The sequence below is a fragment of the Microcaecilia unicolor genome, chromosome 1 (genome assembly GCF_901765095.1).
Source record: "Microcaecilia unicolor chromosome 1, aMicUni1.1, whole genome shotgun sequence".
Taxonomy (NCBI): Eukaryota; Metazoa; Chordata; class Amphibia; order Gymnophiona; family Siphonopidae; genus Microcaecilia; species Microcaecilia unicolor.
This window is the reverse complement of record NC_044031.1, coordinates 748,968,256-748,994,273: the sequence shown is the minus strand read 5'-3', so window position 1 is coordinate 748,994,273 and position 26,018 is coordinate 748,968,256. Positions and strand designations below refer to the sequence as shown.

At 45.6% G+C, this 26,018-nt stretch overlaps 1 protein-coding gene across 1 annotated transcript in view; it reads right to left on the bottom strand.

Moving 5' to 3' along the window:
- Positions 1 to 26,018, bottom strand: part of CHD2 (chromodomain helicase DNA binding protein 2) — a 434,678-nt gene that overhangs the window by 24,917 nt on the left and 383,743 nt on the right. The window contains 5 exon segments of the mRNA XM_030189719.1: positions 11,041 to 11,219; positions 17,529 to 17,663; positions 18,888 to 19,016; positions 20,451 to 20,576; positions 25,866 to 25,988. Of these exon segments, the coding sequence (XP_030045579.1) occupies positions 11,041 to 11,219; positions 17,529 to 17,663; positions 18,888 to 19,016; positions 20,451 to 20,576; positions 25,866 to 25,988 (692 nt within the window).

Here is a 26,018-nt window from a genome sequence, read left to right as displayed (position 1 = left end):
CCAGCAGGTAAAAATGCACCTTTCGCGGGGGTGGGGGGGGTTGCGCTGCACTGGTGGGGGGAGGTGGCCTTTCGCCGGGGGGGGGGGTGCTGTACCCGGGGGGGGGGGGGGGGCATCGACGATTCGCCCCGGGTGTCGCCACCCTAGGAACGCCACTGGTATGGATTATGTTATAATCAAAGCGAATTAATGTGCACTCCGGCCACACTCCACCAAAATCCTGCCCATATGAACACTCACCTGCAAAGTACACGCCATCACACCTAGACAAAAAATAGTCTGTCATTTACGTATATATGCATTCACTACACAGGCATTTACTCATGTTCTTACCACCTAAATCTAAGCAGTTCCTTATAGAATTACCCTCTATAAAATGTCCCATATTCACAAATCAATGTGTTCAGTTGCTCTGCAATATAGAGTTGATAAAACAAATCAACTAGATAGCTAGATTGGCGTAATTTACTCTTACTTAAATTTCATTTTCATTCCTTTAATCTTGCTAGACCAGTCCAGATGCCTGGATTTAAGCTCCCCAACCAGCAGAAGGGGCAGTGGGGGGGGGGGGGGGGGAACATGATTTCCCTGAGAAAAAATGCTGATATGACTGCCATCAACTGAAAGTCCTTAAGGCCAGCTTGATTGCCACCTGGGACAGAGCACTCCCCTCCTCCAAGCACTAAGGGGTTGCATCGAATAGTCTTGGAGCGGCAGCGTACATGCACGTGGCTGTCTGTTCTGCTGGTCCCCTACCCCAGAAGTTGATTGCAAAGAGGGCAGGGAACAAGCAGAGCCAACAGCCAAGCACATGTAGACTTGTCTCTGCAACTGCTCGATGTACCCCTTTCCTGCCTGCACCTGGAGCAGACCACACCCACTGCCCCACCCTTGGTACACCACTGGCCATAGTTAAGTCTGAAGGGAAAGTCTCACAACTGACAGTGCCTGCTCAGAACTTCAAACTTAAACCTTTGATGCCTAGTCCTGTGTGTAGGTAAATCCCCTCTCTCAAACCCCGACTGTTGTAGTAACAGAGTGCATATGCAAAGTTTCCATAGGGAAATGTGGAACCTGGAGAACACTGCAGGCCTTTTGGGTCCAAGATGGGCACAATTGGCCCTTCTTCTCGGAAGCTATGAAATACTATCTGCTTCATCAATATTCCTTGCACATATTTGTATAGCTTTGGACAGTAGCGGTTTCACTTTTCAATTCTCTTTTGCAGTCGCGGTCTAGAGCAAACCTGGTTGTATCTAGCTTTACACTGTTTGGATAGCAATGTTTTTATTTTTGAACACTGCTATTTAGACTTACTAATGCAGAGCCTTGAGGAAACCCAAAATTATTCTTGATTTTTTTTTTCAAATGAATCTTTTTTTCTGTTGGAATACTATTTTGAACCACTCATTAAATATATATTTTTTGTTTTAATTTGCTGGCATTACTGTTTATATTTTTATGTTTTGAGTATATAGTGTGATGTCATTTTGCTTATAATACATCACCTTTTGCACAACCTGTTTTTTCTCTGCCGATAAATTTGAGTTGTTTTTACAGTGCACACAGACTGTAAGCTCTTTTTCTCTTGGATTTGTAACATCTGGCATCTGAACTGGAAGTTTGCTTTAACCGTAACATGCCGTCTTCTTAATTTAATTTGTAGGCGGTATATTTCCGTGTTCAGTACTTTGTATTGAAGAGATTTTGATTTTGTGCAATATCAGGTATGTCCTTTTTGTTTTTAACGCTTTTGAAATTTGCTACATTTTCTCACTCTGTCAATCCCTCCAATTTTATTGCATTACATTGAGCTCTACTCCTACATAAGACCGATATTTTCACAGTGGGATCGCAATCTTATACTAGTTCACCTCATCAGTCTTGCACTTTTTACAAGCTCCTACGCTTTTAGTTATAATGAGCACTCTTTTGCACTTTCATCTTGGCAGTCTTATGTTTAACCATAATGAGCACTCTACTACTACTATTTAGCATTTCTATAGCGCTACAAGGCGTACGCAGCGCTGCACAAACATAGAAGAAAGACAGTACCTGCTCAAAGAGCTTACAATCTAATAGACAAAAATAAAGTAAGCAAATCAAATCAATTAATGTGTACAGGAAGGAGGAGAGGAGGGTAGGTGGAGGCGAGTGGTTACAAGTGGTTACGAGTCAAAAGCAATGTTAAAGAGGTGGGCTTTCAGTCTAGATTTAAAGGTGGCCAAGGATGGGGCAAGACGTAGGGGCTCAGGAAGTTTATTCCAGGTGTAGGGTGCAGCGAGACAGAAGGCGTGAAGTCTAGAGTTGGCAGTAGTGGAGAAGGGGAACAGATAAGGAGAAATTAGACCTTACCTGCTAATTTGCTTTCCTTTAATCCCTCCGGACCGGCCCAGGATTGGACTGATGGGTTGTGCACGCCTACCAGCAGGTGGAGACTGAGAAAAAAAACTCTGACTCTAGCGAGCCAATAGGAGCCCTGGTCATGTGACCCTAGCCTCAGTATTTTCATAACAAAGCAGAAAGAACAAACAGTCTGTGCCTCAAGGAATTCAAGCAGCCAGAGAGCACTAGTAAGTACGTGCTCTTATTATAATGGCTCACCGAGTACCCTAACCAGAGCATCGGTATGGCCAGATTATCCTGGCTCACCACGTACTCTAACCAGAGCAGCGGTATGGCCTTATCACAATGGCTCACCGAAAACCCTAACAAGAGAATCGGTATGGCCTTATCACAGTGGCTCACCGAATACCCTAACCAGAGCATCGGTATGGCCCAATCATTGTGGCTCACCACGTACTCTAACCAGAGCAGCGGTATGGCCTGCATAGAAAATGCATCATCTTTTTTTTTTTTTTTTTTTAAACTTGCAAACAAAACAGCTCTGCAACCAACAATTGAACATAGAAACTTAGACAGAAATATAGAACACGGGAGGGGCCTGGGCCGGTCCGGAGGGATTAAAGGAAAGCAAATTAGCAGGTAAGGTCTAATTTCTCCTTCCTTAGCATCCCTCCGGACCGGCCCAGATTGGACTGATGGGACGTAACAAAGCAGTAGTCCTACGGGAGGGACCCCAGCAGACCCGCTGAAATCACTCGCGACGCAAAAATCGCCTCCTGCCGACACTGCACATCAAGCCTGTAATGCTTAGAAAACGAATGGAGAGAGGACCAAGTTGCTGCCTTACAAATCTCCGCTGGTGGAACCAATGAACACTCGGCCCAGGACGCCGCTTGCCCTCTAGTTGAATGAGCTTTAAACAGAGTTCGGGACAGCTTTACCTGCCAAAAGGTAGGCTGACCCTATCATCTCCTTGATCCACCTAGATAATGTGGGCTTAGAAGCCGCCAGCCCCTTACGGTGACCGGCCAACAGTAGAAAAAGACGGTCCGTGCGTCGAAAATCTTCCGTAACTGCGAGATACCGCTTAAGCACTCTTTAACATCCAGAGTATGTAACTGTCGCTGTTCCTGCGTCCCTGAGGCCGATCCCAAAACAGGAAGAAACACTGACTGGGACAGATGAAAACGGGATACCACTTTAGGCAAAAAGGAGGGAACCGGATGAATAACCACACGCTCCTTGGAAACTGCAGAAAAGGAGATCTGCATGAAAAAGCTTGCCACTCTGAGACTCTCCGAGCCGATGCAATAGCCACCAAAAACACTGTCTAAGCGTTAGATCCTTCAAAGAACATGCTTGCAAAGGTTCAAAAGGTGGTTTCGTGAGAGTCGAAAGAACCAGATTAAGATCCCAAGATGGAAAGACTGATCTTACCGGAGGACGAAGAAGGCTGACTCCCTTTAAAAAACGAGCCACTTCGGGAAGACAGGAGAAAGATTTACCTCGAATCCGACCTCTAAAGGCAGGAAAGAGCTGCCGCTTGCACCTTAAGAGAAGAAAGAGACAGCCCTTTATCCAACCCTCGCTGTAGAAAATCCAACATCTGAGGCACAGATGCTCGAAACGGAAGGATGTCAGCCTCTGCACACCAGGCCTCAAAAATTCTCCAAGTACGAATATAGTTTAGCGAAGTGGAACGTCGACGAGACCTAAGCATGGTGGAAATCACCGGTCCTGAAAAACCCCGTTTAGCTAAACGGGCTCGTTCAAGAGCCAAGCCGTAAGACAAAATCGACCCGGATCTGGATGTGGAACTGGCCCTTGAACCAGCAAAGTCCTGTGAACTGGGAGCCGAAGAGGAGGCGCCACCAATAGCCGCTGTAGATCCACGTACCAAGGACGCCGCGGCCAATCCGGTGCTACCAAAACTACCGGTCTTCCGTGATCTTCGATCATCTGTAGGAGACGGCCTATTAGCGGCCACGGAGGGAACGCGTAAGAAGGGCGGAGGGCCACTGTTGCAAGAGAGCGTCTACCCTGCCGCTCTTACATCCTTTCGACGACTGAAGAAACGAGGGACTTTCGTGTTGAGATTGGGATGCAAACAGATCTAGGAACTGGAGTGCCCCAGCGCTCCACTATCAACCGAAACGCCTGATCGCTGAGCGACCACTCCCCGGGATCGAGAGTGTGGCGACTGAGAAAGTCGGCTTGAACGTTTTCCACTCCGGCCACATGCGATGCTGAAATGGCCGAGAGGTTGAATCTCCGCCCAGGCGAGGAGACTCTCCGCCTCCCGACACAAATAGACGACATTTCGTTCCCCCCTGACGGTTGACATAGGCCACTGCCGAGGCATTGTCCGACAGAACTCTGACCGCTTTGCCTATTAGTAGAGGCCTGAAGTGCTGCAGGGCCAACCGGATCGCTCTGGTCTCCAACAAATTGATTGATTGAACTGCTTCCAGTTGAGACCAAAGACCCTGGGCCCACTGCCCCAGGCAATGCGCTCCCCAGCCTCGGAGACTGGCATCTGTTGTTAACGGTATCCAGCGAGGAGATTCCAAAGGCATGCCTACTGTGAGATTCTTCATCCGCAGCCACCAAAACAGCGAGCTGCGCTCTCTGTTGCGGAGAGGCAGACGCTTCCATAGTGACTCCCTCTGAGCGGACCAACGCGAGTAGAAGAGACCACTGAAGAGGCCTCATATGGAGTCTGCCCAGGGTACTACTTCTATGGTGGCTGCCATGGATCCGAGAATCTGAAGATAATCTCGAGCACAACGGACGCTGCTGTTGAAGAAAGGCCCGAATCTGAGACTGCAGTTTTTGAATCCTGGCCTGCGGTAGAAACACTCGGCCTTGTGTCGTGTCGAACGTGACGCCCAAATACTCCAGAGATTGAGAAGGAACCAACCGACTCTTTGACACATTTACTACCGAACCTAGAGACTGCAAGAACTGCATCACTCGTTCTGTGACACGACAACTCTCGTGATAAGACTTTGCTCTGATTAACCAGTCGTCTAGATATGGATGAACCAGAATCCCTTCCTTCCTGAGGGCCGCAGCCACCACGACCATAACTTTGGTGAAAGTGCGGGGAGCCGTCGCCAAAACCGAAGGGCAGAGCACGAAACTGGTAATGCTGCCCTAGAATTGCAAAGCGCAAGAACTTGTGGTGAGCCGGACGAATGGGAATATGCAAATAAGCCTCTGTGAGATCCAAGGCTGTCAAATACTCTCCCTGGCGCACTGCGACTATGACTGATCGCAGGGTCTCCATCCGAAAACTTGTGACTCTGAGAGCGCGATGGACCGGCTTGAGGTCCAAAATAGGGGCGGAAAAGAGTCTTCCTTCTTGGGAACTACAAAATAAATGGAATACCGGCCTTGCCTGTACTCGGAAGGAGGGACTGGACAGATAGCGTGAAGATCTAACAGCCTCTGTAGAGTCTCCCGAACCGCCCTCACCTTGAGAGGAGAACGACAGGGAGACTCCAGAAAGGCGTCTGCAATAAGCCTTGCGAACTCTAAGGCATAACCGTCTCGTATAACTTCCAAGACCCACTGATCTGAAGTTATGTGGGCCCACCTCTGATAGAACTGAGAAAGACGAGCTCCGACAGGCACCAGAGGAGAGGCCCTCGCCCCTTCATTGGGAAGGACGGGTCTGTGATCTAAAACCTGGAGAGGAGAAACTCGCTCCTCTGCGAGTACCCCGAAAGGACTGTGTCCTATTGTAGAACCGAGATTTATGAGGTTGAAAACCCCGACCAGTCTGAAATCTACGGAAACCTCTACCTGGACCTCTACCAGAGAAGGAACCTCGACCGGACAGGCGGGGTCTATCTTGCGGCAATCGAGGAACTTTAGCATCTCCTAAGGAATTAACCAACTTATCCAATTCTTCCCCAAACAAAAAGGACCCCTTAAATGGAAACTTGCTCAATTTGGATTTGGAGGCCGCATCCGCCGACCAACCTTTCAACCACAGCGACCGGCGAGCAGCGACTCCCAACGCCAAAGACTTAGAAGATGCTCGCAACAAATCATATAAGGCATCCGCCAGAAACGCCGCTCCCGTTTCAATCCTAGCCACCTCTAGATCAATAGCTTGAAGATCATCCGAAGTCCTGTCCAGAACTCTCTCTGCCCACCTAAAACAGGCCCTAGCCACTAAGGACCCACAAATGGCAGCCTGTACTGCCAAGGAAGAAACATCAAAACTATTCTTGAGCAGAGAATCCAGGCGTCTGTCCTGAACATCCCTAATAGCTGTTCCCCATCTACGGGGACTGTATCCGCTTATTCACCGCCGACACCACGGCATCCACGACCGGCACCTTAAGCAAAGACTTATCCACTTCAGGGACCGGATAGAGACGAGACATAGATCTGGACTGCCGGAAAACCGCATCTGGGGACTCCCATTGCGCTTTAATAACATCCCAAATATCCTGGTGCATAGGAAAAGTCTTGGTAGCAGACCTAGAGCCTTTAATCAAGAATCGACCTTACGGACTGCCGAAGCTGGCTGTAAATCTTCAAAGTTCAAAGTAGAAGACACCATAGAATTAGCTCCTGCAAATCATCCTTATGGAAAACTCTGGCTACAGCAGGATCTTCTCCCTGAGCAAAAGAAGTAGCCTCAGGATCTGGAGAAGAAGATTCCTCCCAGATATGTTCCGCCAGATCTTCCTCTTCTTCTAAGAAGGGCATTTCTGCTCATGAACTGACTCCAAATGCTCCCGCCAATCTCCCTCCCTAGATCTCTTAGAGGGAGGGGGAGCAGCCATACTCAAAGGCCCTAGCTCAGCTGAAGAATCCCCTTTCTGCAGCAAAAAAGCTTGATACATCTGGAGCACAAACTCAGGAGGAAACCCCCCTGCCTGAGTAGGGCCCAGCCTGCATCATGCTCCTGCAGAAAAACATCCAACGGAGGTACCGAAAGCCCTGCAGGCTGCGAGGGAGAAGGAGAGGGCGAATTCAAAATGGCCGCCGTTCGCGCCAAAACCGGCGTTCCGGAGTCCGGGGCGCGCCTGACCCTTCTGCAACCACGGGATCAGAGCGCGCCGGTGAAGAGACCGAACCAGCTGACTGAACCGCTGCCGGCAAAACCGGACCCGACGCTCCCGCTAGCGCTGTACAATACTTACAAGCGCCTGAAGATGAAACCCCCCGACGCTGACAAACGGAGCAGCGCTTAAGTTTTTCCGACATCGCTGACGGCGCGCGTGCCCGCGCGCGTACCCAATTCGCGCCGAAACTGTACTTTTTTTTTTTTTTTTTCTAAACAGCGCTTCAATTAACAACACAAATCCCCCGAAAACAAATAGAAAAGGGAGCCAGGCCAGGCCAGGCAAAGAAAAAAACTGTGCTCTTTATGGTTCTCTGCTGTGGAAACGCTAATCAGCCACACCACACCACTTGACAGTAACAGAGCTGCCTGCTCGTTTAATCAAAGGGGACTGAAGAGATCTGTGGCAGAGAAACCAATTTAGCCTCTTTTACTTCTGGCTGCCTCTCCCAAAGGTAAAATCCCCTTGCTAATCAAAGGGCTACCCTTCCCTTTGAAATTGAATTAGATAATAAGGGAGGAGGGTGAGGAACAAGGGGGGAGGGACCCGGGACACCCGAGTTTTCACCCCTGAGGCGAAAGTCAACCAAACTGAAAGAACACCTAACAAGCCTCAAAGAATTCCTGTGGCACAGAATAAAGGCAGACTAAGCCATCAATAAAGAAAAAGCTGAAAGACAATATAGAGAGACTAATGGGCTCACTCCTACCTGCTGGGAGACTGAGAAATACTGGGGCTAGGGTCACATGACCAGGGCTCCTATTGGCTCGCTAGAGTCAGAGTTTTTTTTCTCAGTCTCCACCTGCTGGTAGGCGTGCACAACCCATCAGTCCAATCCTGGGCCGGTCCGGAGGGATGCTAAGGAAGAAGGATTTATCCATGGAGCGGAGTGCACGGGAAGGGGTGTAGGGAAGGACGAGTGTGGAGAGATACTGGGGAGCAGCAGAGTGAGTACATTTATAGGTTAGTAGAAGAAGCTTGAACAGGATGCGAAAACGGATAGGGAGCCAGTGAAGCGACTTGAGGAGAGGGGTAGTATGAGTAAAGCGACCCTGGCGGAAGACGAGACGGGCAGCAGAGTTTTGAACCAACTGGAGGGGGGAGAGGTGACTAAGTGGGAGGCCAGCAAGAAGCAGATTGCAGTAGTCTAAACGAGAGGTGACAAGGGTGTGGACGAGGGTTTTGGTAGAGTGCTCGGAAAGAAAGGGGCGGATTTTACGGATGTTGTAAAGAAAGAAACGACAGGTCTTGGCGATCTGCTGGATATGAGCAGAGAAGGAGAGAGAAGAGTCAAAGATGACCCCAAGGTTTCCAGCTGAGGAGACAGGGAGAATGAGAGAGCCATCAACAGAAATAGAAAACGGGGGGGAGCGGGGAGGTGGGTTTGGGGGGAAAAAATGAGAAGCTCGGTTTTGGTCATGTTTAATTTCAGGTGGCGTTGAGACATCCAGACAGCAATGTCAGACAAGCACTCCAAAGCTTTATCATCTTGTTGGTTTTGCACTTTTATGAGCTCCCATGCGTTTAGCCATATTGATTACTCTTTATGCACTCTGTCTCTATCCCTATATATCTACCATTGAATAGTACATTTTACATCTTTTGTAAATGGTATCTGTATGTGAATTCTCTCATCATATGTTTTCAGATGTAGTCTCTTTCTGCTGTTTTCTATACTCCTCACTTAAACATCCAGTAACTGTAAGACTGCTCATTTTTTTTATATATGTACTTTTTTAAATATATGTATTTTTTAAGGGTGTCAATACAACATATGTCTGTAATCATTTTCTCTTTAGACATTTCATCAACTGTCCTCCAATCTGGCCAAATTAGGCCGCAAACCTTCCTCTGCCCTGACAGAATTCCTGGGTTTCATGTGGTGCCACTCTGTGCCTGCTTCAAAAGGAAGGCTCTGTGATATAGCAGCACAAACTCAAGCGAGAATTTACCAGAAGTCCTCTCCACAGCCTGGGAAGGGATAACTCTTAGAGCTTCCAAGTCTCTATTGCTACCCTCTGGGCTCAAACTAAGGGAAGGATTAACTGGTGACTCATCATCACATGGGAAAAAATGGCAGGCTCTCCCGTGTCTTTCCTTTTCTTAGGCTACCCCCAGTTTGAGACACAGCCTTGCTCCCAGGGCTTCTTCCAAGCCAATCTCCCAGAGACACCTTTGCCCGAGAAATTTCCAGGGCTCTCCTGGCACAGGCCACAACTACTGCCTTCCTCAAAGCATCACCCACAGCAGAAGCAACTCTTAGTCCACTTTGCTGGGGTCTCCACGGGGGTACAGCTGAATTCAGACTGCCTATTCCAGCGCATGAGGTTCCCTGATCATAGTGCCTCCTTGGAACAAAGCAAAGCCCAGTTACCTGGAGGTGGTTCAGTCACACGGCTTCCAGACCTACTAGCAGCCCCTTACTCCCCCCCAGCTCTAGAGCTCCTTCCAGGTGTAGAAACTGCTGGGTCTGTGGTCCACTCCTGGCACCTAAGAACATCTCCTCTCCCCTCCTGGGAGCTTACTTGAATCTGCACTGCTCACTCGCAGGAGCTCCCTCCTGCTACTGTGGGGACCAGTGGCACTGACATTCCCAGACTGGCAGATGTCTCCAGAATCCAGGCAGTGGAGGGGAAGGGAAGGGAGGGGAAAGGAGAGTAAGGAACAAGAGAGGGAGCAAAGATCCTCTTTTCTGGTAGACCTCCCTGCAAGAATTCAGACAGATAAAGCAGAAAAGCTGCTCCTCCAGTTATTCCTTCATAACAGCCGTTGCTCATTTCCTTCCTGACCCAACTAGACTGTGCTGCACAGGCTGCTCTCACCATCTGCTGGAGAAAGAGAACATTGAGCTGCCAGGGTTGTAGGATACCTTTCATAGGTAACTGCTTGCAGCTCAATGGTCTCTAGCTCCATCTGCTGGTAGAGGGACATAAGCCAATAGCACTGAACCACTGTGAAAATTCCTGGCTGCACCACCTGTTATACAGACAATGTCATCAGAATCTTCAAGTCTCTGCATCCATCTGTTGATAGGTGCACTTAACCTGTCAGTCTGGACTGGTCTAGCAGGATGATAAGGAAAGGTTTTATCCCAATAAATAAATGTCCACCATCTCAATCAGGGCAAAGATCTGTGGACTAATCTCCGACAGCTGAAGTTAACCTAGTGAAACTCAACCTTGGGGTCACAATATGTACCCTGGGGAGTCAGACCAAAGTGTGTATGTGGGGGGGGGGGGGGGGGGGGGGGAGAAAGAAAATCCTGTTGCACCAGTCCAAGCTGCAACCATCTGCTGGACGCAGAGAATACTAGTAAATTCTGGGGCTGCACCACTCCTTATACTGATGATGCTGTCAATGGAAAATCAAATGTTCTCTACCTCCATCTGCTGGTTGGGCAACATAATGAGAATAGAATGCTAATAAGTTAAATTATTAAATTTACATACACGAGTCTAAAATATGTTCTCAATTAAGAAACTTTAGAAAATCTGTTGTTTTTTTTTTTGTTCTTTGATAGGAAGCCCATCATTCTAAGGAGAACTAGGTAGTGTGTTAGGGACAGACTGCACACTCTAAGAGCTCAGCATGAAAATAAAAGTACAGATACCTTCTCCATATCTTCACAAGCTCTTGGTCACTGTATGTTTTAAGGCACTCGGATATCCGGTCTCCAATTTTCAGTAAGCATGTGCGAGTATGCTCCAGTTGTTCTTGCACAGTCAGTCCCTTGTCTGGCTTATCTAACTGTTTCAATGCCTTCTTCACGGGCCTCATTCTCTCTTTGCACTACAAAGGATGTAATAATATTTTAGAGATTCATAAATGCAGAACCATTCTTCAATTTAGAATTAACTAAACCACACTTCAAAAAATAAAATTAGAGCCTTGAAATAGTTATATTACGTTTTCATTATAAGAATCAATGAAAAAGAGTAAAGCCATTGACATCCCTCACTGGTGAATTCCAAACGCCCTGACTTGCATGAAGGATCTTAACACTTTATAATACTGAGAATATACTCATATCACCCCTCTCCTCAGGTCACTTCACTGGCTTCCGATCAGATACTGCATTCAATTCAAGCTTCTCCTTCTTACCTACAAATGCACTCAGTCTGCTGCCCCTCACTATCTTTCTACCCTCATCTCCCCTTATGTTCCCGCCCGTAACCTCCGTTCACAGGATAAATCCCTCCTCTCAGTAACCTTCTCCACCACCGCCAACTCCAGGCTCCGCTCATTCTGCCTCGCCTCACCCTATGCTTGGAACAACCTTCCTGAGCCCTTACGCCAAGCCCCCTCCCTGCCCGTCTTCAAGTCTTTGCTTAAAGCCCACCTCTTCAATGCTGCGTTCGGCACCTAACCCTTACCGTTCAGTGAATCCAGACTGCCCCAATTTGACTGCCCCTATCGGACCGACCGTTCACTTGTCTATTAGATTGTAAGCTCTTTGAGAAGGGACTGTCTCTCTTTGTTAAATTGTACAGCGCTGCGTAACCCTAGTAGCGCTCTAGAAATGTTAAGTAGTAGTAGTAGGATTTAACGCAATGACCACGTTCCACAAAAAAATTAAAAGTTCCCAAAAAGCAAAACCACCACCTAACTAAAACAAATAGAACAGCTGACAGCAAAGGTGTACTTAGACACTAAACAGGAGACAACTATGGCATTATCACTAAACTGACTGGTGGAACCATTTGCTAGGGTTCTAATAAGTCAAAAACTGGTGCCATGCACCAACAGCATTCTCTAGTCCTGATGAATTAAGCTGTGTTTATATTTTCTGAGATACTCTATATAAATAGGAACCTATCTGCCACAATGGAGTATTTCACACCTCTAGTTCTCTGCACTTTCTGGAAATGGTCTGGTAGTTACAGCAATTTGTTGAAAAAACAAAGGAAACTACGTTTCAAATCCAGTTCTCCACTTTGTGGTGTTTGTGACCCTGGACTAAGGTGAAATTTAATTTTTTTTTCCTTTAGTCCTGCCAGACCAGTCCACCTACTGCCAACAGACAAAAACAGAAAACAAAAACTTAAGGCTGACTCCACTCCCCTTATAAGGCATGGTGTTGCCTTTAGTTCACCAGTATTTCTCTGTTTACAGCAGATGGTGCAGAGATGTAGCCTGCTGCAGCTGTGAACCACCTCATTTGCAGTCTGATTTCTTACACCAATAGTGTGGTGTCCGGTGACATTTGACCCTTGGTAGACCCAACAATAGGAGCTACTGACAGCACACTCTCCCTCTATTTTTTTGGGAGCAACAGGGAGGCAAAGTTTAACAACAAAAAGATTTGCAATGCACTCTGGCCCAGATGCACTAAACATTTTTCATCGTTAAATGAGCCCTTAAGGAAGAATTTCCTATCCTTTCCATGCACTAAAGCCTATTTTTCGACGGCAGTAGCAGCTAACGAAACTGGAATGCAAATGAGAAACTACCATTGAAATGTAGACAATTCGGAATGCACTAACCATACCGTAGATAGCTGACGTCAGAGGAGGGCGGACACAGGAAGAAAAAGGAGACATCGTCGGAGACAGAAGAGCTCAAGGATAGCTGATCCATCCTGTGCAGCGCCTTCAAACATAGTTGAGAGGCGCTGCACCGGCCATTATGGTGGAGGGGGGGGGGGGGGGTCCGGTGGGGGGGGGGGGGGGGGGGAGCGGCGGGGACGAAATCATGGGGGGCGGGGCATGGAGGTGGAGCATTGCCGACTAAAGAAGAGAGAGACAGGAAGGGAGGGGGAGCCCAGCAACTGCAAAGGTTTCATTTTTAAAGCTTTTATTTCACAAACAGAGCAGCGGGAGCAGCGGGGACTTCGGGGGGGGGGGGGGGGGGGGGGCAAGGCAAGGCCGTCCATACAGGACGCTGCTGATGAGCGCCTTTGCCCTCTCCCGATCCTTTAATGTTTGTGGAGACATGCAGGGGAAAGTGGGGAGCCACGTGTTTGTGTTTTCTTTTTTTTCTTACGTTTCTGGCATGCGCAGAGCAGCCAGCATAACGCTTGGCTGCTTTGCGCATGCTTTACGAGCCGATTACCGATGGGGATTAGTGCATTGCTCTTTACAATACCGCACCAAACTTTTTGGGGCTGTGTTTTTGGAGCATGCTTCGTTATTTCAGATTCGGTAAAGGTTTTTACGTTTCTGATTTTTTTACGTTTGCTTGATGCATCTACCCCTCTGTTCCCAGACTGTCTCCCAGTCTCCTATAGTTCTATGTCAATTTGAATTCATTCAGGGAGTCTAATGATTACACTTTCCCCTCCCCCTCCTCTTGCTTCCAATAGGTATGTGGGGAAAAATGGAGGCATTGGACTGCAGGTAAATCATAGTGTATTATCATATCTACTGTACCTAAATGTAACTTGCCTGGAGCTACAACTGAAAAAAAAGGCATGAGCCAAATCCAAATCAATGAATGATTAAACAAACAAAAAGATTAATTAATTTGTCCTGGTTTATAAGCAGACAGACAGGTTGGTACCCAGCCAAAAGTGAAGTTGGGTGGGTTCCTAGACAGAATCCGGCCTCTGCAGTGGCAAGCAGCATTGTGATGTACATGCCTTTTTTAAAAAAATCTATTTTACAGCCTCCCTGTTGTTCTAGAAGAATAGATGGAGGGTGTCTATTAGGAGCTCCTGCTACTTACTGCACCAGGACACATCTGCACCATCTTCTGGAGAGAGAAAAACTGAGGACCTGAAGGCAGCACCAGACTCGTGTAAATGGAACACCACCAGTTTTAAGCTCTTTTTCTCTGCTTCATCAGCTGTCAGGGGACATAACCCTCTTGTCTGGACTGGGTTAGTGTAAATGATAAAGGAAGACATTTCTTCTGCCGGTACAGTTGCCAGTTTGCAATTTTTAAGACTTTATACCATTTTTCAAAGTGAAATGCAGACACGTGTACTTCCATTTTTCCTGTGGGTGTTTGTTCCAACATACATACGTTTGGAAATACAAAAAAACAAACATGATGCTGCAATCCCCACTCTAACCTTGCCCCTTAAAATGTCTTCGCTAAATGTAGGTAACAGCAGATGCAACATACTTCTACCTGTTTGAAGTATACTGTTTTGAGCAATTTTGATCTAGTCCAGGGGTTCCCAAACCTGGTCCTGAAGGCGCCCCAGCCAGTCAGGTTTTCAGAACATCCATAATGAATATTCATGAGAGAGATTTGCATGCATGCCTCCGCTGTATCTAAATCTTTCTCATGAATATTCATTGTAGAAATTCTGAAAACCTGACTGGCTGGGGTGCCTCCAGGACCAGCTCTGGGAACCACAGAGCTAATCCATTTTCACAAGTAACACACTGTTTAATCTATGGAAACGTCTTTGAAATCTTTCCTCTGTCCCCTGTGTTCTTAAGGTAAGGGACTTACTGCAACCAAACACTAGTAAAGCTATAAGTCACCTTGGGCATTATATGAAAACATGGACCAAAGATTTTCAAAAACTCTCCCAAACAGACCTGAAAGCTCATCATAATGTATTCTTCTTTACCATGTATGTATGCACATGGTATACAAATATACCATGATCTGGTCCATGTATGTTACCGTGTATGTACGCACCTTAACGTTATACCACTTGTTACTCAGGAACCTTTATGCAATACCATAATGTATTCTTCTTCATCATGTATGTATGCACATGGTATGTAAACATACCATGATCTGTTCCATGAATGACATCATGTACGTATGCACCTTAACGCTATACCATTTGTAACTCTGTTACCCGGAAATGGCAATCGCCATTACGGCAAATGTAAGCCACATTGAGCCTGCAAATTGGTGGGAAAATGTGGGGTACAAATGCTACAAATAAATAAATAAAATCCACACTGGCTGGAAAACTGTGCTCTATAGCAGTGTTTGTCAAATTGTTCCTTAAGTATGCAAAAGCTAGTTTGGTTTTCAGGATATTCACAGTATGCATGAGACAGTGCATGCAAATCTCTTATATACATATTCATTGCTGGTATCCTAAAAACCAGACTGGCTATGGTGTATTCCAAAACAGCTTGAGAAACACTGCTCTGTACCAGTACACCCTGATAGCATTCCTCAGTACAACATTCTGAGTGATCCTGGTCCTTTCATGCTAGAACAAAATGCTCATGTGGTCAGCTCCAGCAATTTAAATTCACTTCCATGTATAGCCGTTCTACTTATAACTGAAAGACACAAAACACTTGGGTGGTAGTTTTATGAAGGTTTTTTCACATATATGCTTGTATGCGTGCATATAATGCTTCTTATAAAATTATAATACACACACCTACATGAATACGTCAACCATATATATATTTACACCTGTGCCCAAAGTCTGCTGGTATTTTGTAGCATCTATGTGTCTTCACAAAATAACCTCAGAATAGGTACCTACTTGGTGTCATCTCCCAAAGGTTAAAAAATTATCCTCTTAAAGGCAATTCTGTAAGTACATGCCTCCATTTAGGCGCTCCAAGGACACGTGGTAGGAACCCATTCTATAATGGTACTTAGGTGACTAAATTCCATTATAGAATACTAGCATTATTACTATCAACGTGCCTAACGTTTAGGCATCTGCAGTTACACCCAGGGCTGTGGAGTTGAAGTCAGTAAAAATGTACCAACTCCAATTCCAGCCTCAAAATAAAAGCTTACATAATACGATTTGGTAAATTTTTCCTTTTATACTTATGGTTTTATGGTTTATTAGACTTGATATACCGCCCCTTGCAAAGGAAACATCGGATCGGTTTACAAATAAAAATCAGACAAGAAAAGAACTCCATTTAATTAAAGAACAGAGAAAAGAAAACAAACAGAAAAGCAAAACATAAGGGAGGAAGGGTATATAGGTAAGAAGTCAAATCACCAAAAAGAAATAGCTGATATGCTATCAAACAACTCAGTTTTGGGAAAAGAGGCCCTATTCACCTACCAAAGACACCAGAAAAAAAACAAAGAAACAGCAAAGAGGCAGATGGGATGAAAGGAAGCAAACTAAGTATGCCGAAAAACTTGACTAAGGATAATAAAGGGGGGGGGGGGGGGGGTGGTAGAATAGGTGACCCATCAATGAAAAGCAAAAAGCACAGGTTAAGACATTTATCTAGAATAACCTAAGGAAAACTGATGACAGAAAGTGAGAGACATCTGTTTGGCTCCACAAGAAAGAACAAACAGACAGACAAGGACAGCGAAACAGTTTTTTTTTGATTGAAGGGGCCAAACAAACCAATCTCTACCTCCACCCCAAAATCTGTAGTTGGTGATACCTGGGTTAGGCAAAATACTTGTGGGGGTCATAGCCCCAGTGCCCCACCCCATTCCACTGCTTCTGCAGATGGCCCCATCTAATGAAGCGGGATGAGAAAAGCACATGCACAGTGATACTAGAAGACTGTTTTTAAACGGTGGCTGTAGATTTTCAAGGCCACTATCAGGTTAGCTAACCAGAAAAAAAGTTAGGAAAAAAAATTATATATTTCTGTTCAGGTTCTTTGTTCAAACTTGAAATAAATATATTTTCTGGTCTAACAGTCCTAATTTTGTACACAAATAAATATCCTTTCTTAATCAAATTTCTCTTAAATTTACCATACACAGGATGAGTCAGAAACATAGTCGGAGTCGAAGGTTTGGTGTATCGTCTCAACAGCCCTGGTTACACCAGCCCCAGAGATTGTGTGAGAGTGAGTGCCTAAAAGCAGAAGCAATATGAAAACCTTACAGATACTGTAAGTTACACTATAAGTGAGAAACCTACCTAGGTCCCATCCATGCTCTGGCTATGTATATCTGCCCCTTACAAATACACATTATATTAAGCTGGTATTTGCAGAATAGCGCTTAGGTGTCCTGCTAGCATCTAAATAGGTATGTATTGGTGTTCTAAAGATTTACATGAGTAATGATGAAATGTTAGCACCCAGTTTATAGAACTGCCCTTCACATGCCATAGATCTGCAGAATTTATGAGATCAAACTGCTATGGCACTGCTGACTAGCAGAAGATTACAGAACTTACATGCTCATGTGAAGTCAGAAGGAGGAGTGTTACATTATAGAAGGTCAGACACTCACTATGCTAAATGTTTCCTGGTCAAGATCATCTTCTTCCTGTTCTCCAATAGGAACTGGTTCACTCCCAGCTGTAATATGGACAGGTCCCTGAGACTTCTTGACTTTGCTTGCAGTCTTGGTATCAACACGCTTGGGCTATAAATAAGGAAAGGAAGATCAGTGTGTTTGTGTTACTCTCCTGTTCACAGATGAGTTTCCAAATTCCAAAGTTTATTTCTTACTTTATACCACCCATCATGTACCATATAAGCAGTTTACAAATAACTACTAAAAAAAAAATTAGAATACCATATATACTACGTTGAGAAATTTTGACTTTAAAATCCCATCAATAAACCAGAGTCGACTTATCTATGGATCATTCTCATCAGTCCCACAGCATTCTTGCTATTGTTAGCTTTATGGAAGTACAGTAGATGCTGGCTGTGCCAAAGTTTCTTTAGAGAAAAGAGCCAGTGCTATATATGTTCCTGGTGTGGGAAGAACTCTTAATTCAAAGGTGAGCTTGTACAGTGTTCAAATTAAAGAGAAAAGGTTTGGAGAAGGTGTGCAAGTGGAGAATCACTAGGTGGCTGGAGGGGGGGCAGGGGATCATCTGTTCGGGACGGAGTAACGTTTGTTTGCGGGTTGCTATGCAGCCTTCCCTTCCCTCTGAGGGTGGGGCAGTGAGAGCGAGTGCGATTGCCTGCGGTTGGTCCCTTCTCCTTCTGACGTCACGAGGGCGGGGCGATTACGAACCCCAGGAACACTACATGGCGTCACTGCCATGTTGCCACCGAGTCAGCTTCAGAACGCTGGAGGTGCGAAGTATTATATTAGATTGTTCTTTCACTTTCCTGCCTCTGAAAAATCCCCTTATTCACTCACTACGCCCCCCCCCCCTCCCCCACAATCTCACTTTTTCTTTTGCTATTGTTTAAATGGGTACCATGAGATAGCTTCCTCCCAAGCTGGCATGGTTCTGCATCCCTCTCACTGCAGTCTGCACTCTTTCCTGTGTCTCACCGGCTGACTGAAGGAGGCACACTCCCACACTGGGTGGGCAGGGAACATATATTGTGCAGGGTAATAAAATAAGATTCTGAGTCTATGAATAAAGTTGTATAGGTAAGAAATTCATTTTGGCCTAATCTAGCTCCTACTAAAAGTTGCCAGAGTTAACGTAAGCTGCTGTTGCATTCCAAGTATTTCCTGATAATTAACAGAAAATGTAATGTCAAAAATACCAAATCACTTCCTTAGATCATGGAAAACATTTACCTGCACAAACAAGCTGGCATTCCATGAGCACGGAATCTCAGTGATTCTACTGACCACCTAGGAAACAAAGCTGAGGATTAAGCAGGGAGAATTCAGTACCTTTTCTTTCTTTTCCCGTTTTTTCTTCTCCTTGCTTCCTTCCTTTGCAGCTATTGGTTTTTCTTTGTTCTCTTTGTTCTCTTTCTTCTTCTGTTTCTTCTTTGCTGGGCTTTGCTCTTCCTCATCCTCCTGGTGATGGAAACAGCAAGACTAAGACCAAGCTTGGCCTTCTGATCAAATGCAGAGCTTTAAAAGTTATGTATAAAGTCTCCCAAATCTATTTCTGCTGCTTATACTTTCCTCAAGCCTTAGGCATATAGGAAATATTATGACATTAAGAAGTCACCTATTAAAATTCTCAAAATACTGCCCGTTTTATAAAAGCAACATAACCACCTATGCGCCTTTATAAAATAAGCTCAGACACTGTTTCGCTCACACAACTTTATATGTGCATGTACACATTCAAACATATAAATGACGAGTGACCGTACTCACTCGCAAATGCGCAGTAGACTTCCCTCTCTGTTCCGCCCCCGCATCAATACGTGATGATGGGGGAGGGACAGAGAGGGAAACTGCGCGAAGCCGCAGACGTCGCTACCGCTCCCCCCCCCCCCCCGAGATTGCCCCCACCGCCCCCCCCCCCCCGAGGTCGCCGCCGCCGCCCCCCCTCCACCCGGCCCGAGCACTCTCTTCGGTATTGAACTTACATCGGTGAAACGCAGAACAGCTGAGCTCCCGTCGCCCTTTCTTCCCTGCCTGTGTCCTGCCCTCACCGACGTTACATCACACGAGAGCAGGACACAGGCAGAGAAGGAAGGCCGACGGGAGCTCAGCTGATCTGCGTGCTGCCTGTGTTTTGCCGATGTAAGTTCAATACCGAAGAAAGGGCCCGGGCCGGGTGCAGGGGTGGTGGTGGCGACTCCGGGGGGGGGGGGGGCCTTGCCAAAACCCCATACTAGCCCGTTTTAACGGGCTCAACGGCTAGTATATTTCATAATATACACAAGTACATCAAAACTTTGCTTCTGCCCCACCCAAACCATGCTCACAGGGATGCCTATATGTGGGTTGTGTTTAATTATGTGTGCATATTCCTATGCCATTTTCTGCATGTGAAACGTCTTATATTTGGAAAATCCTTCATTTGCACCTTATTCATGGCATCAAGTGATTTTGTAAACTGACCCCTTTTGCTAAAAAAGCATAAGCTGTCTCAGAAAACTACATAGAAGTTGACATTAGTTTCCCAAGGCACACTTGTTCCAGGGACTAAGCTATCTTAGGCACCAGTGTCTCCAGCACAGGCACCAGCAATTTTGTACTTCAGCAGACTTGCATAATCAGACATTCCAATTTATTCCCTTATCTCTTGTTTGTCCTGTTTGTCTGTCCTAATTAGATTGTAAGCTCTGTCGAGCAGGGACTGTCTCTTCATATTCAAATGTACAGCGCTGCGTACGTCTAGTAGCGCTTTAGAAACGATAAGTAGTAGTAGTATTTCTTTGCATTTCTTCATGAACTGCTCAAAGAATCAGTAGGATAGGGAGAGGAGCTTCATACCACCACCTCCCAAACCTCAACAGTGCAGCTTGCGTTGAAAATCTACGTTCCAGTTACCTTGTCTTCACCTTCGTCCAAATGGCTATCTGAAAGGTGAGCAGCAGAGCTGTTGTTCCCATGCTCATCTTTCACTTTCCCAGAATTATCTTTCTTTGGACGGGGTTTTCTCTTCTTTGGTTTGATCTGAGAAAAAAAAAATCAAGAGAAAACTATGATATGGGGCAGCTGATTGGGAGGAAAACTCATCCAATGCATTGTGTTATTTTTTGGGTATCTATTTTTTTGGAACCTTCCTCCCCTAGTCTGATTAACCCATTCTGAACTCAATTTATCTTTTCGCCAGTGTTTTCCATGTTTAGTCCCATTAAGTTTTCAGTGAGTTATTTTGCCACCAGACAGATGAACGGAGATACTTCACCCCTTATGGTGAAATTTAACCTTACCTGTTATTTCTTTTCTCTGAGTCCCGCTAGACCAGTCTGAATCAATGGACTATATTCCCGACCAGCAGATGGAGATAAACAGTTTCCAGTGTCACCTCCAGTATAAGAGTGGGTGCAGCCTGAAGCCAGTCAGTATCATTCTAACAAAGCTTAAATAAAACCTCAAGGTGTTTCCGGAACCCCTCCCCCCACCAAGGAAGTTAACCAATAACCAGAACTCTGAGTATAGAAGGAGCACAATGACCGCAGTAGAACCCAAGGACACAACCCAACCCAGTCTTCTAGGCTGAGATCCTGGATTGGTCTAGCACAGGGGTTCTCAACCCAGTCCTCAGGACACACAAAGCCAGTCTGGATTTCAAGATATCCAAAATGGATATGCATGAGAGAAATTTACATGTACTGTCTCCATTATATGCAAATCTATTTCATACATGTTTATTGTGGATATCCTGAAAACTTGTGTCCCCAGAACTCTGAGAACCTCTGATCAAGTGGGACTCAAGAAAAGGAAATAACAGGTCAAATTAAATTTCACCTTTGTTATTGTCCAACTATAACAGTCCAAACCAGTGGGATGTACCAGAGCTCTATACATCTAGGCAGGAGGTTCTCTGCACAACCACACTGCCAAAAGCACTATCACCTCTAACCCTCTTATTAGTTAGTGGTTAGGGTGGTGGACTTTGGTCCTGGGGAACTGAGTTTGATTCCCACTTCAGGCACAGGCAGATCCTTGTGACTCTGGGCAAGTCACTTAACCCTCCATTGCCCCATGTAAGCCACATTGAGCCTGCCATGAGTGGGAAAGCGCGGGGTACAAATGTAACAACCCCCCCCCCCCCCCCCCTTCATATCAAGCTAATAATGCGTCAAAGGAATAGGACCAAGTTGCTACCTGGCAAATCTCCTTCGAGGAGGTTGCCTGCCTCCACCCAAGAGGTTGCCTGAGATCGTGTCAAATTGAGCTTGCAGACCAGGCAGAACCACTTTATTTGCCACAATGTAGGTTGTCCCTATGAAAGCTTTAATCCAGCAAGCAATAGAGGCCTCCGATGCCTCTTGCCTAACCAGCTCAACTTTCTGAACATATTAGTAACCACCAGATATTTCAACAATACCCTGCACACATCCAGTTGGCGGAGTGTGCGATCAGTACCTGAGGATCCTGAGTGAAGGCAGGTACTGACATTCACATGAAAAGGGGAAACCACGTTGGGTAGAAAGGAAGGAACCCTCTGCAAGGAAACTGCATACTTTGTGAATGATAAGTAGAGAACCCAGCAAGAAAGACCTGGAAGCTCACAAATCCAATGAGAAGAACAAATTGCCATGAGGAAGACCACCTTAAGAGAGAGGTCCTTAAGATACGACAGACAAAGGGGCTCAAAAGGGGGCCTCGCCAAGCCCTTCAGAAGCAAACTAAGGACTACTGCTGCAAGATAGGCCAAAGAGGGGCCCTCAGATGCCTGACCCCCTGCAAGAGCTGGACCACATCTGGTAGGGTAGTCAAGGATCTAACCCCTCACCAGCCTCTGAAACATGTCAGACCTGCTACTTGGACCTTTAAGGCAGTGGTGTAGCCATGGGTGGGCCCGGGCCCTCCCACTTTGGTCTTAAGGCTCACCCAAAATTGCAGCACCCTTGTTATGGCTGCATGGGGGATCCTCAAGTCCCACCAAATGCAGAGGTCCTCCAGCATCAAAAACAGTTTCCTCTTCTACTTGCTCCAGCCGGCGGCACTGTGTATACACTGCCGTTGCGCTGGCCTCCCCCTGCCGCACTGGGGTCAGGACAGCGACAGTGCTGCTGGTTGAAAGGAGGAGGAAAAGGAGTTCTTCTTTCCTCCAGAGGACCCCTGCAGCTGATGGGGCTTGGGGATCCCCACCTGCTCAGGTACTGAATGTTTTTTGTTGGCATGGGGGGGGGGGGGGGGGGGGGGACGTAGAGACTACATGTGCCCATCCAGTTTGCCCAGTGGACCATCCAAAATTTTAGGTTTGGTTATGCCTCTGCTTTAAGGAGTTACGTGCTAAGGGCTAAATGCTACACAAATCCCTGCTAGAGAAAGACCAGAATCGAGGTTCCAGGGAGAAAGGACTCCTTTCTTCTCCTGGCCAGTGAAGTAGAAGTCTTGTGTGCTCATAAAAGCGTCTCCATTACTGTGGCCAAGCACACTTTGTGTCTCAAATACTGCCTCTCAAGGCCAGGCCATAAGCCAAATAAGATCTTTATCTGCCATCATTTACTATATTATATGTCTTTTGTTACCACTGAATCCTGACGCAGCAGTCCTCAACCCCTAGAGAGAGAGGGTCAAGGCCTCCTGATCTACCAATTATCTGGAAGCAAGGACAATTCAGCTTGGACTCCATGAGTCCTTTGCCTTATGTGGGGCAAGGCAGTTGGGGGTCCTGTTGATCAATGTGACAGCAGTGGCCGAAATCAACTCAATCTGATAAACGGACATGCGCTGTGTAATCTACTTGGATTTCAGCAAAACCTTTGATACGGGTCCACACAGGAGCTACCCAGCTCCAAACCCTGCGCTGAAGTGCTCTGTGATTCTTCCCTCCTCCCCCAATTAATGCTGCAAACAGGAGCTCACCCCTCACTCTCCTTTTGGAGGAAAGGCAGAGCTGAGGGAGTGGGTTCCTTCAAGTAGCCAGCAGGACCTGTGTGAGCATTCCTAGAAGCACAAGTCTGTAGGTGAGGGCTTCATGCAAATGAGATCAAGTCCACAGAACGATCTAGGGAGAGCAGCCACTAATGGAACTCGTCTAAAGGCAGAGGCTGTAGCCTGAGCCCAAGGGAGGCATGCTACAGTAAGCAAAAAAGACAGCTGCACTAGTCCAACTTACACCATCTGCTGGAGGTACAGAAATACTGACTAACTCCAGGCTGAGCCCACTCTTATACCGGTGATGTCACTGGAAACTGTCATTTTTCTCTTTATCTTTTGGTCAGGGGATATAACTCATTGGTTTGGACTGTCTAGCTGGATAAAAAGAATTATCATTTCTTTCCAACATTTTGTTGGGTTGGAAAGAGAAAATAAATGTCTGGGTAAGTTTCTGTAGAACAGGTCAATTATGTTTATGTTTATTTATTTCTATCTATCCCACCTTTACCTAAGGCAGGTAACAACACAATATACACAATAGAAAAAAACAAAACAAAAAACAATACCCAACAATACAGCTACAAATCACTACAATAGAGTCCCGAACTAAAACAGCAGCAAAAAACACCAGAAAGCATTACTAATCAGCAAGATGGTCCAGCAGGTAGCACTTCAACATCTGCTTAAATAATACAGTATTCTGTTATGATTTCAAAGAAAAAGACAGTTTATTCCATGTGTGAGGTCCGGCCATAGAGAGAGTACCAGTTCTAGTGAGTCTTAATCGTATATGCCTCAGGTCTGGTATTACAAGTAAACCAGCATCAGCTGAGCGCAGTGCCCTTGATGGTGCAGAGTGCTGAAAAGCAGTACGCAAATAACAGGAAGAGTCATGATATAAACCTTGATGGACCAGTAACAAAAATTTGAATTTGATCCACTGTGCCACAGGTAGCAGCGCAGTTGTCACAACACAAAAACATTAGTAGACTTTTGGACAGGGATCTCCCAATTAGCTCACATGGGTTTGTCCAAATGACCTGGATTGGCCACTGTTGGAGATGGGATGCTGTGCTCTATAGATCATTGGTCTCTCCCAGTATAGGATGTATTTATCATGCAGTTGCTACCATTTTGTTTTATGAAAACTTTTTCATTTCAGGTTTTCAATACTGAAGCATAAAAATGCTACTGATGATATTATATGCGCAATATGACGGTCACACATAAAAATACTGTTATCATCATCATTTCCTATGTTGTTTTAAAAATGAAACGCCATTAACATTTTCTCTTTGCTTCAAAAATGCATATTTTAATTTCTTATATTCTTAAGAATCTCCAGAAAGCTCTGGAAAATATGTCCATTTGGCATAGAATGTAATATAACCCACTTTTGTTACTTTGGTTAAATGCTTGCCTTCAGAGAGTACTTTATTCCTTGCTTTAACTCAGACACTAGATTAGTGGTTCTCAAACCACCCTCTCCTAGTCAGGATTTCAGGATGTCCATAATGAATATTCATGAGATAGATTTGAATGCATTGCCTCTACTGCATGTTAAATTTCTCTCATGAATATTCACTGTGGATATCCTGAAACCCAACTGGATGAACATAGGAAGAACAGCTTTAGGACCACTGAACTACAGCACAGACACCCCCTGATTCTATAAAGGTCGCCAAAAGTTGGACACACAAATTTAGGTGCATTCCTGATTTGCATGCGCAAATTAATTGATTAGCAAGCTAATTAGTGACAATAACTGGCTTTTTAACAGTTTTTAGCATTAATTAGATTTAATTGGGACTAATGTGCAAGGGATCTGCAGCTAAAATTCACGTGTTCCAAAAAAGGGAAGCATGGAAATGGGAGCGTCATGTGCGGTACGTGGCAGAATGGGGGTTTGGCTTTGAGTTATGCGCATAATAATAGAATAACGGTGCTCCATGTGTAAATTTAGGAATAAGCATTTGCACCATATTTTATGGCCATGCCTAAATTTACGCACAAGTTTTCGCTTACACGTGTATTCTATAAATCGCGCTGAACTTTAGGCGTGACTTATAGAATACCATTTAAGCAGGGGGGGGGGGGGGGGGGGGGTTGGCACCAATTATTTTAGGCACCATTTACAATATTTATCCCAAAATGCTTTTTTCAGTGGTTCTTGGGGCTGATAAACAGATCAAACATATGTGACTTTTATATCGTGAGTTCTATTACCTCAGTTCTAATTTTCTATGTAAAATAAGATGTGTACCTTTCTTTTTTTTTTTTAAGGCGTCTAATCAACAGCCACTGACTTTCAGATACATCAACCTGAGCAGATATGCACAGATGACCTAGAGATGAAAGGCTTGAACCATATGGATCCTACCATTTCTTATCCTCCCAATCACTGACCTCTTCACCCTCAGGGTCAGTTTCCTTCTTCTCTAGTTCCTTCTTCAGCAATTTTAGCAGGTAGTCTGCTCTGGTCTGTAAGTGCTTTGCTTGAGGTTTCTTGATCATGTCAGCAGGTAGTATCTTAATATAAACAAATACACGGAGTAAATC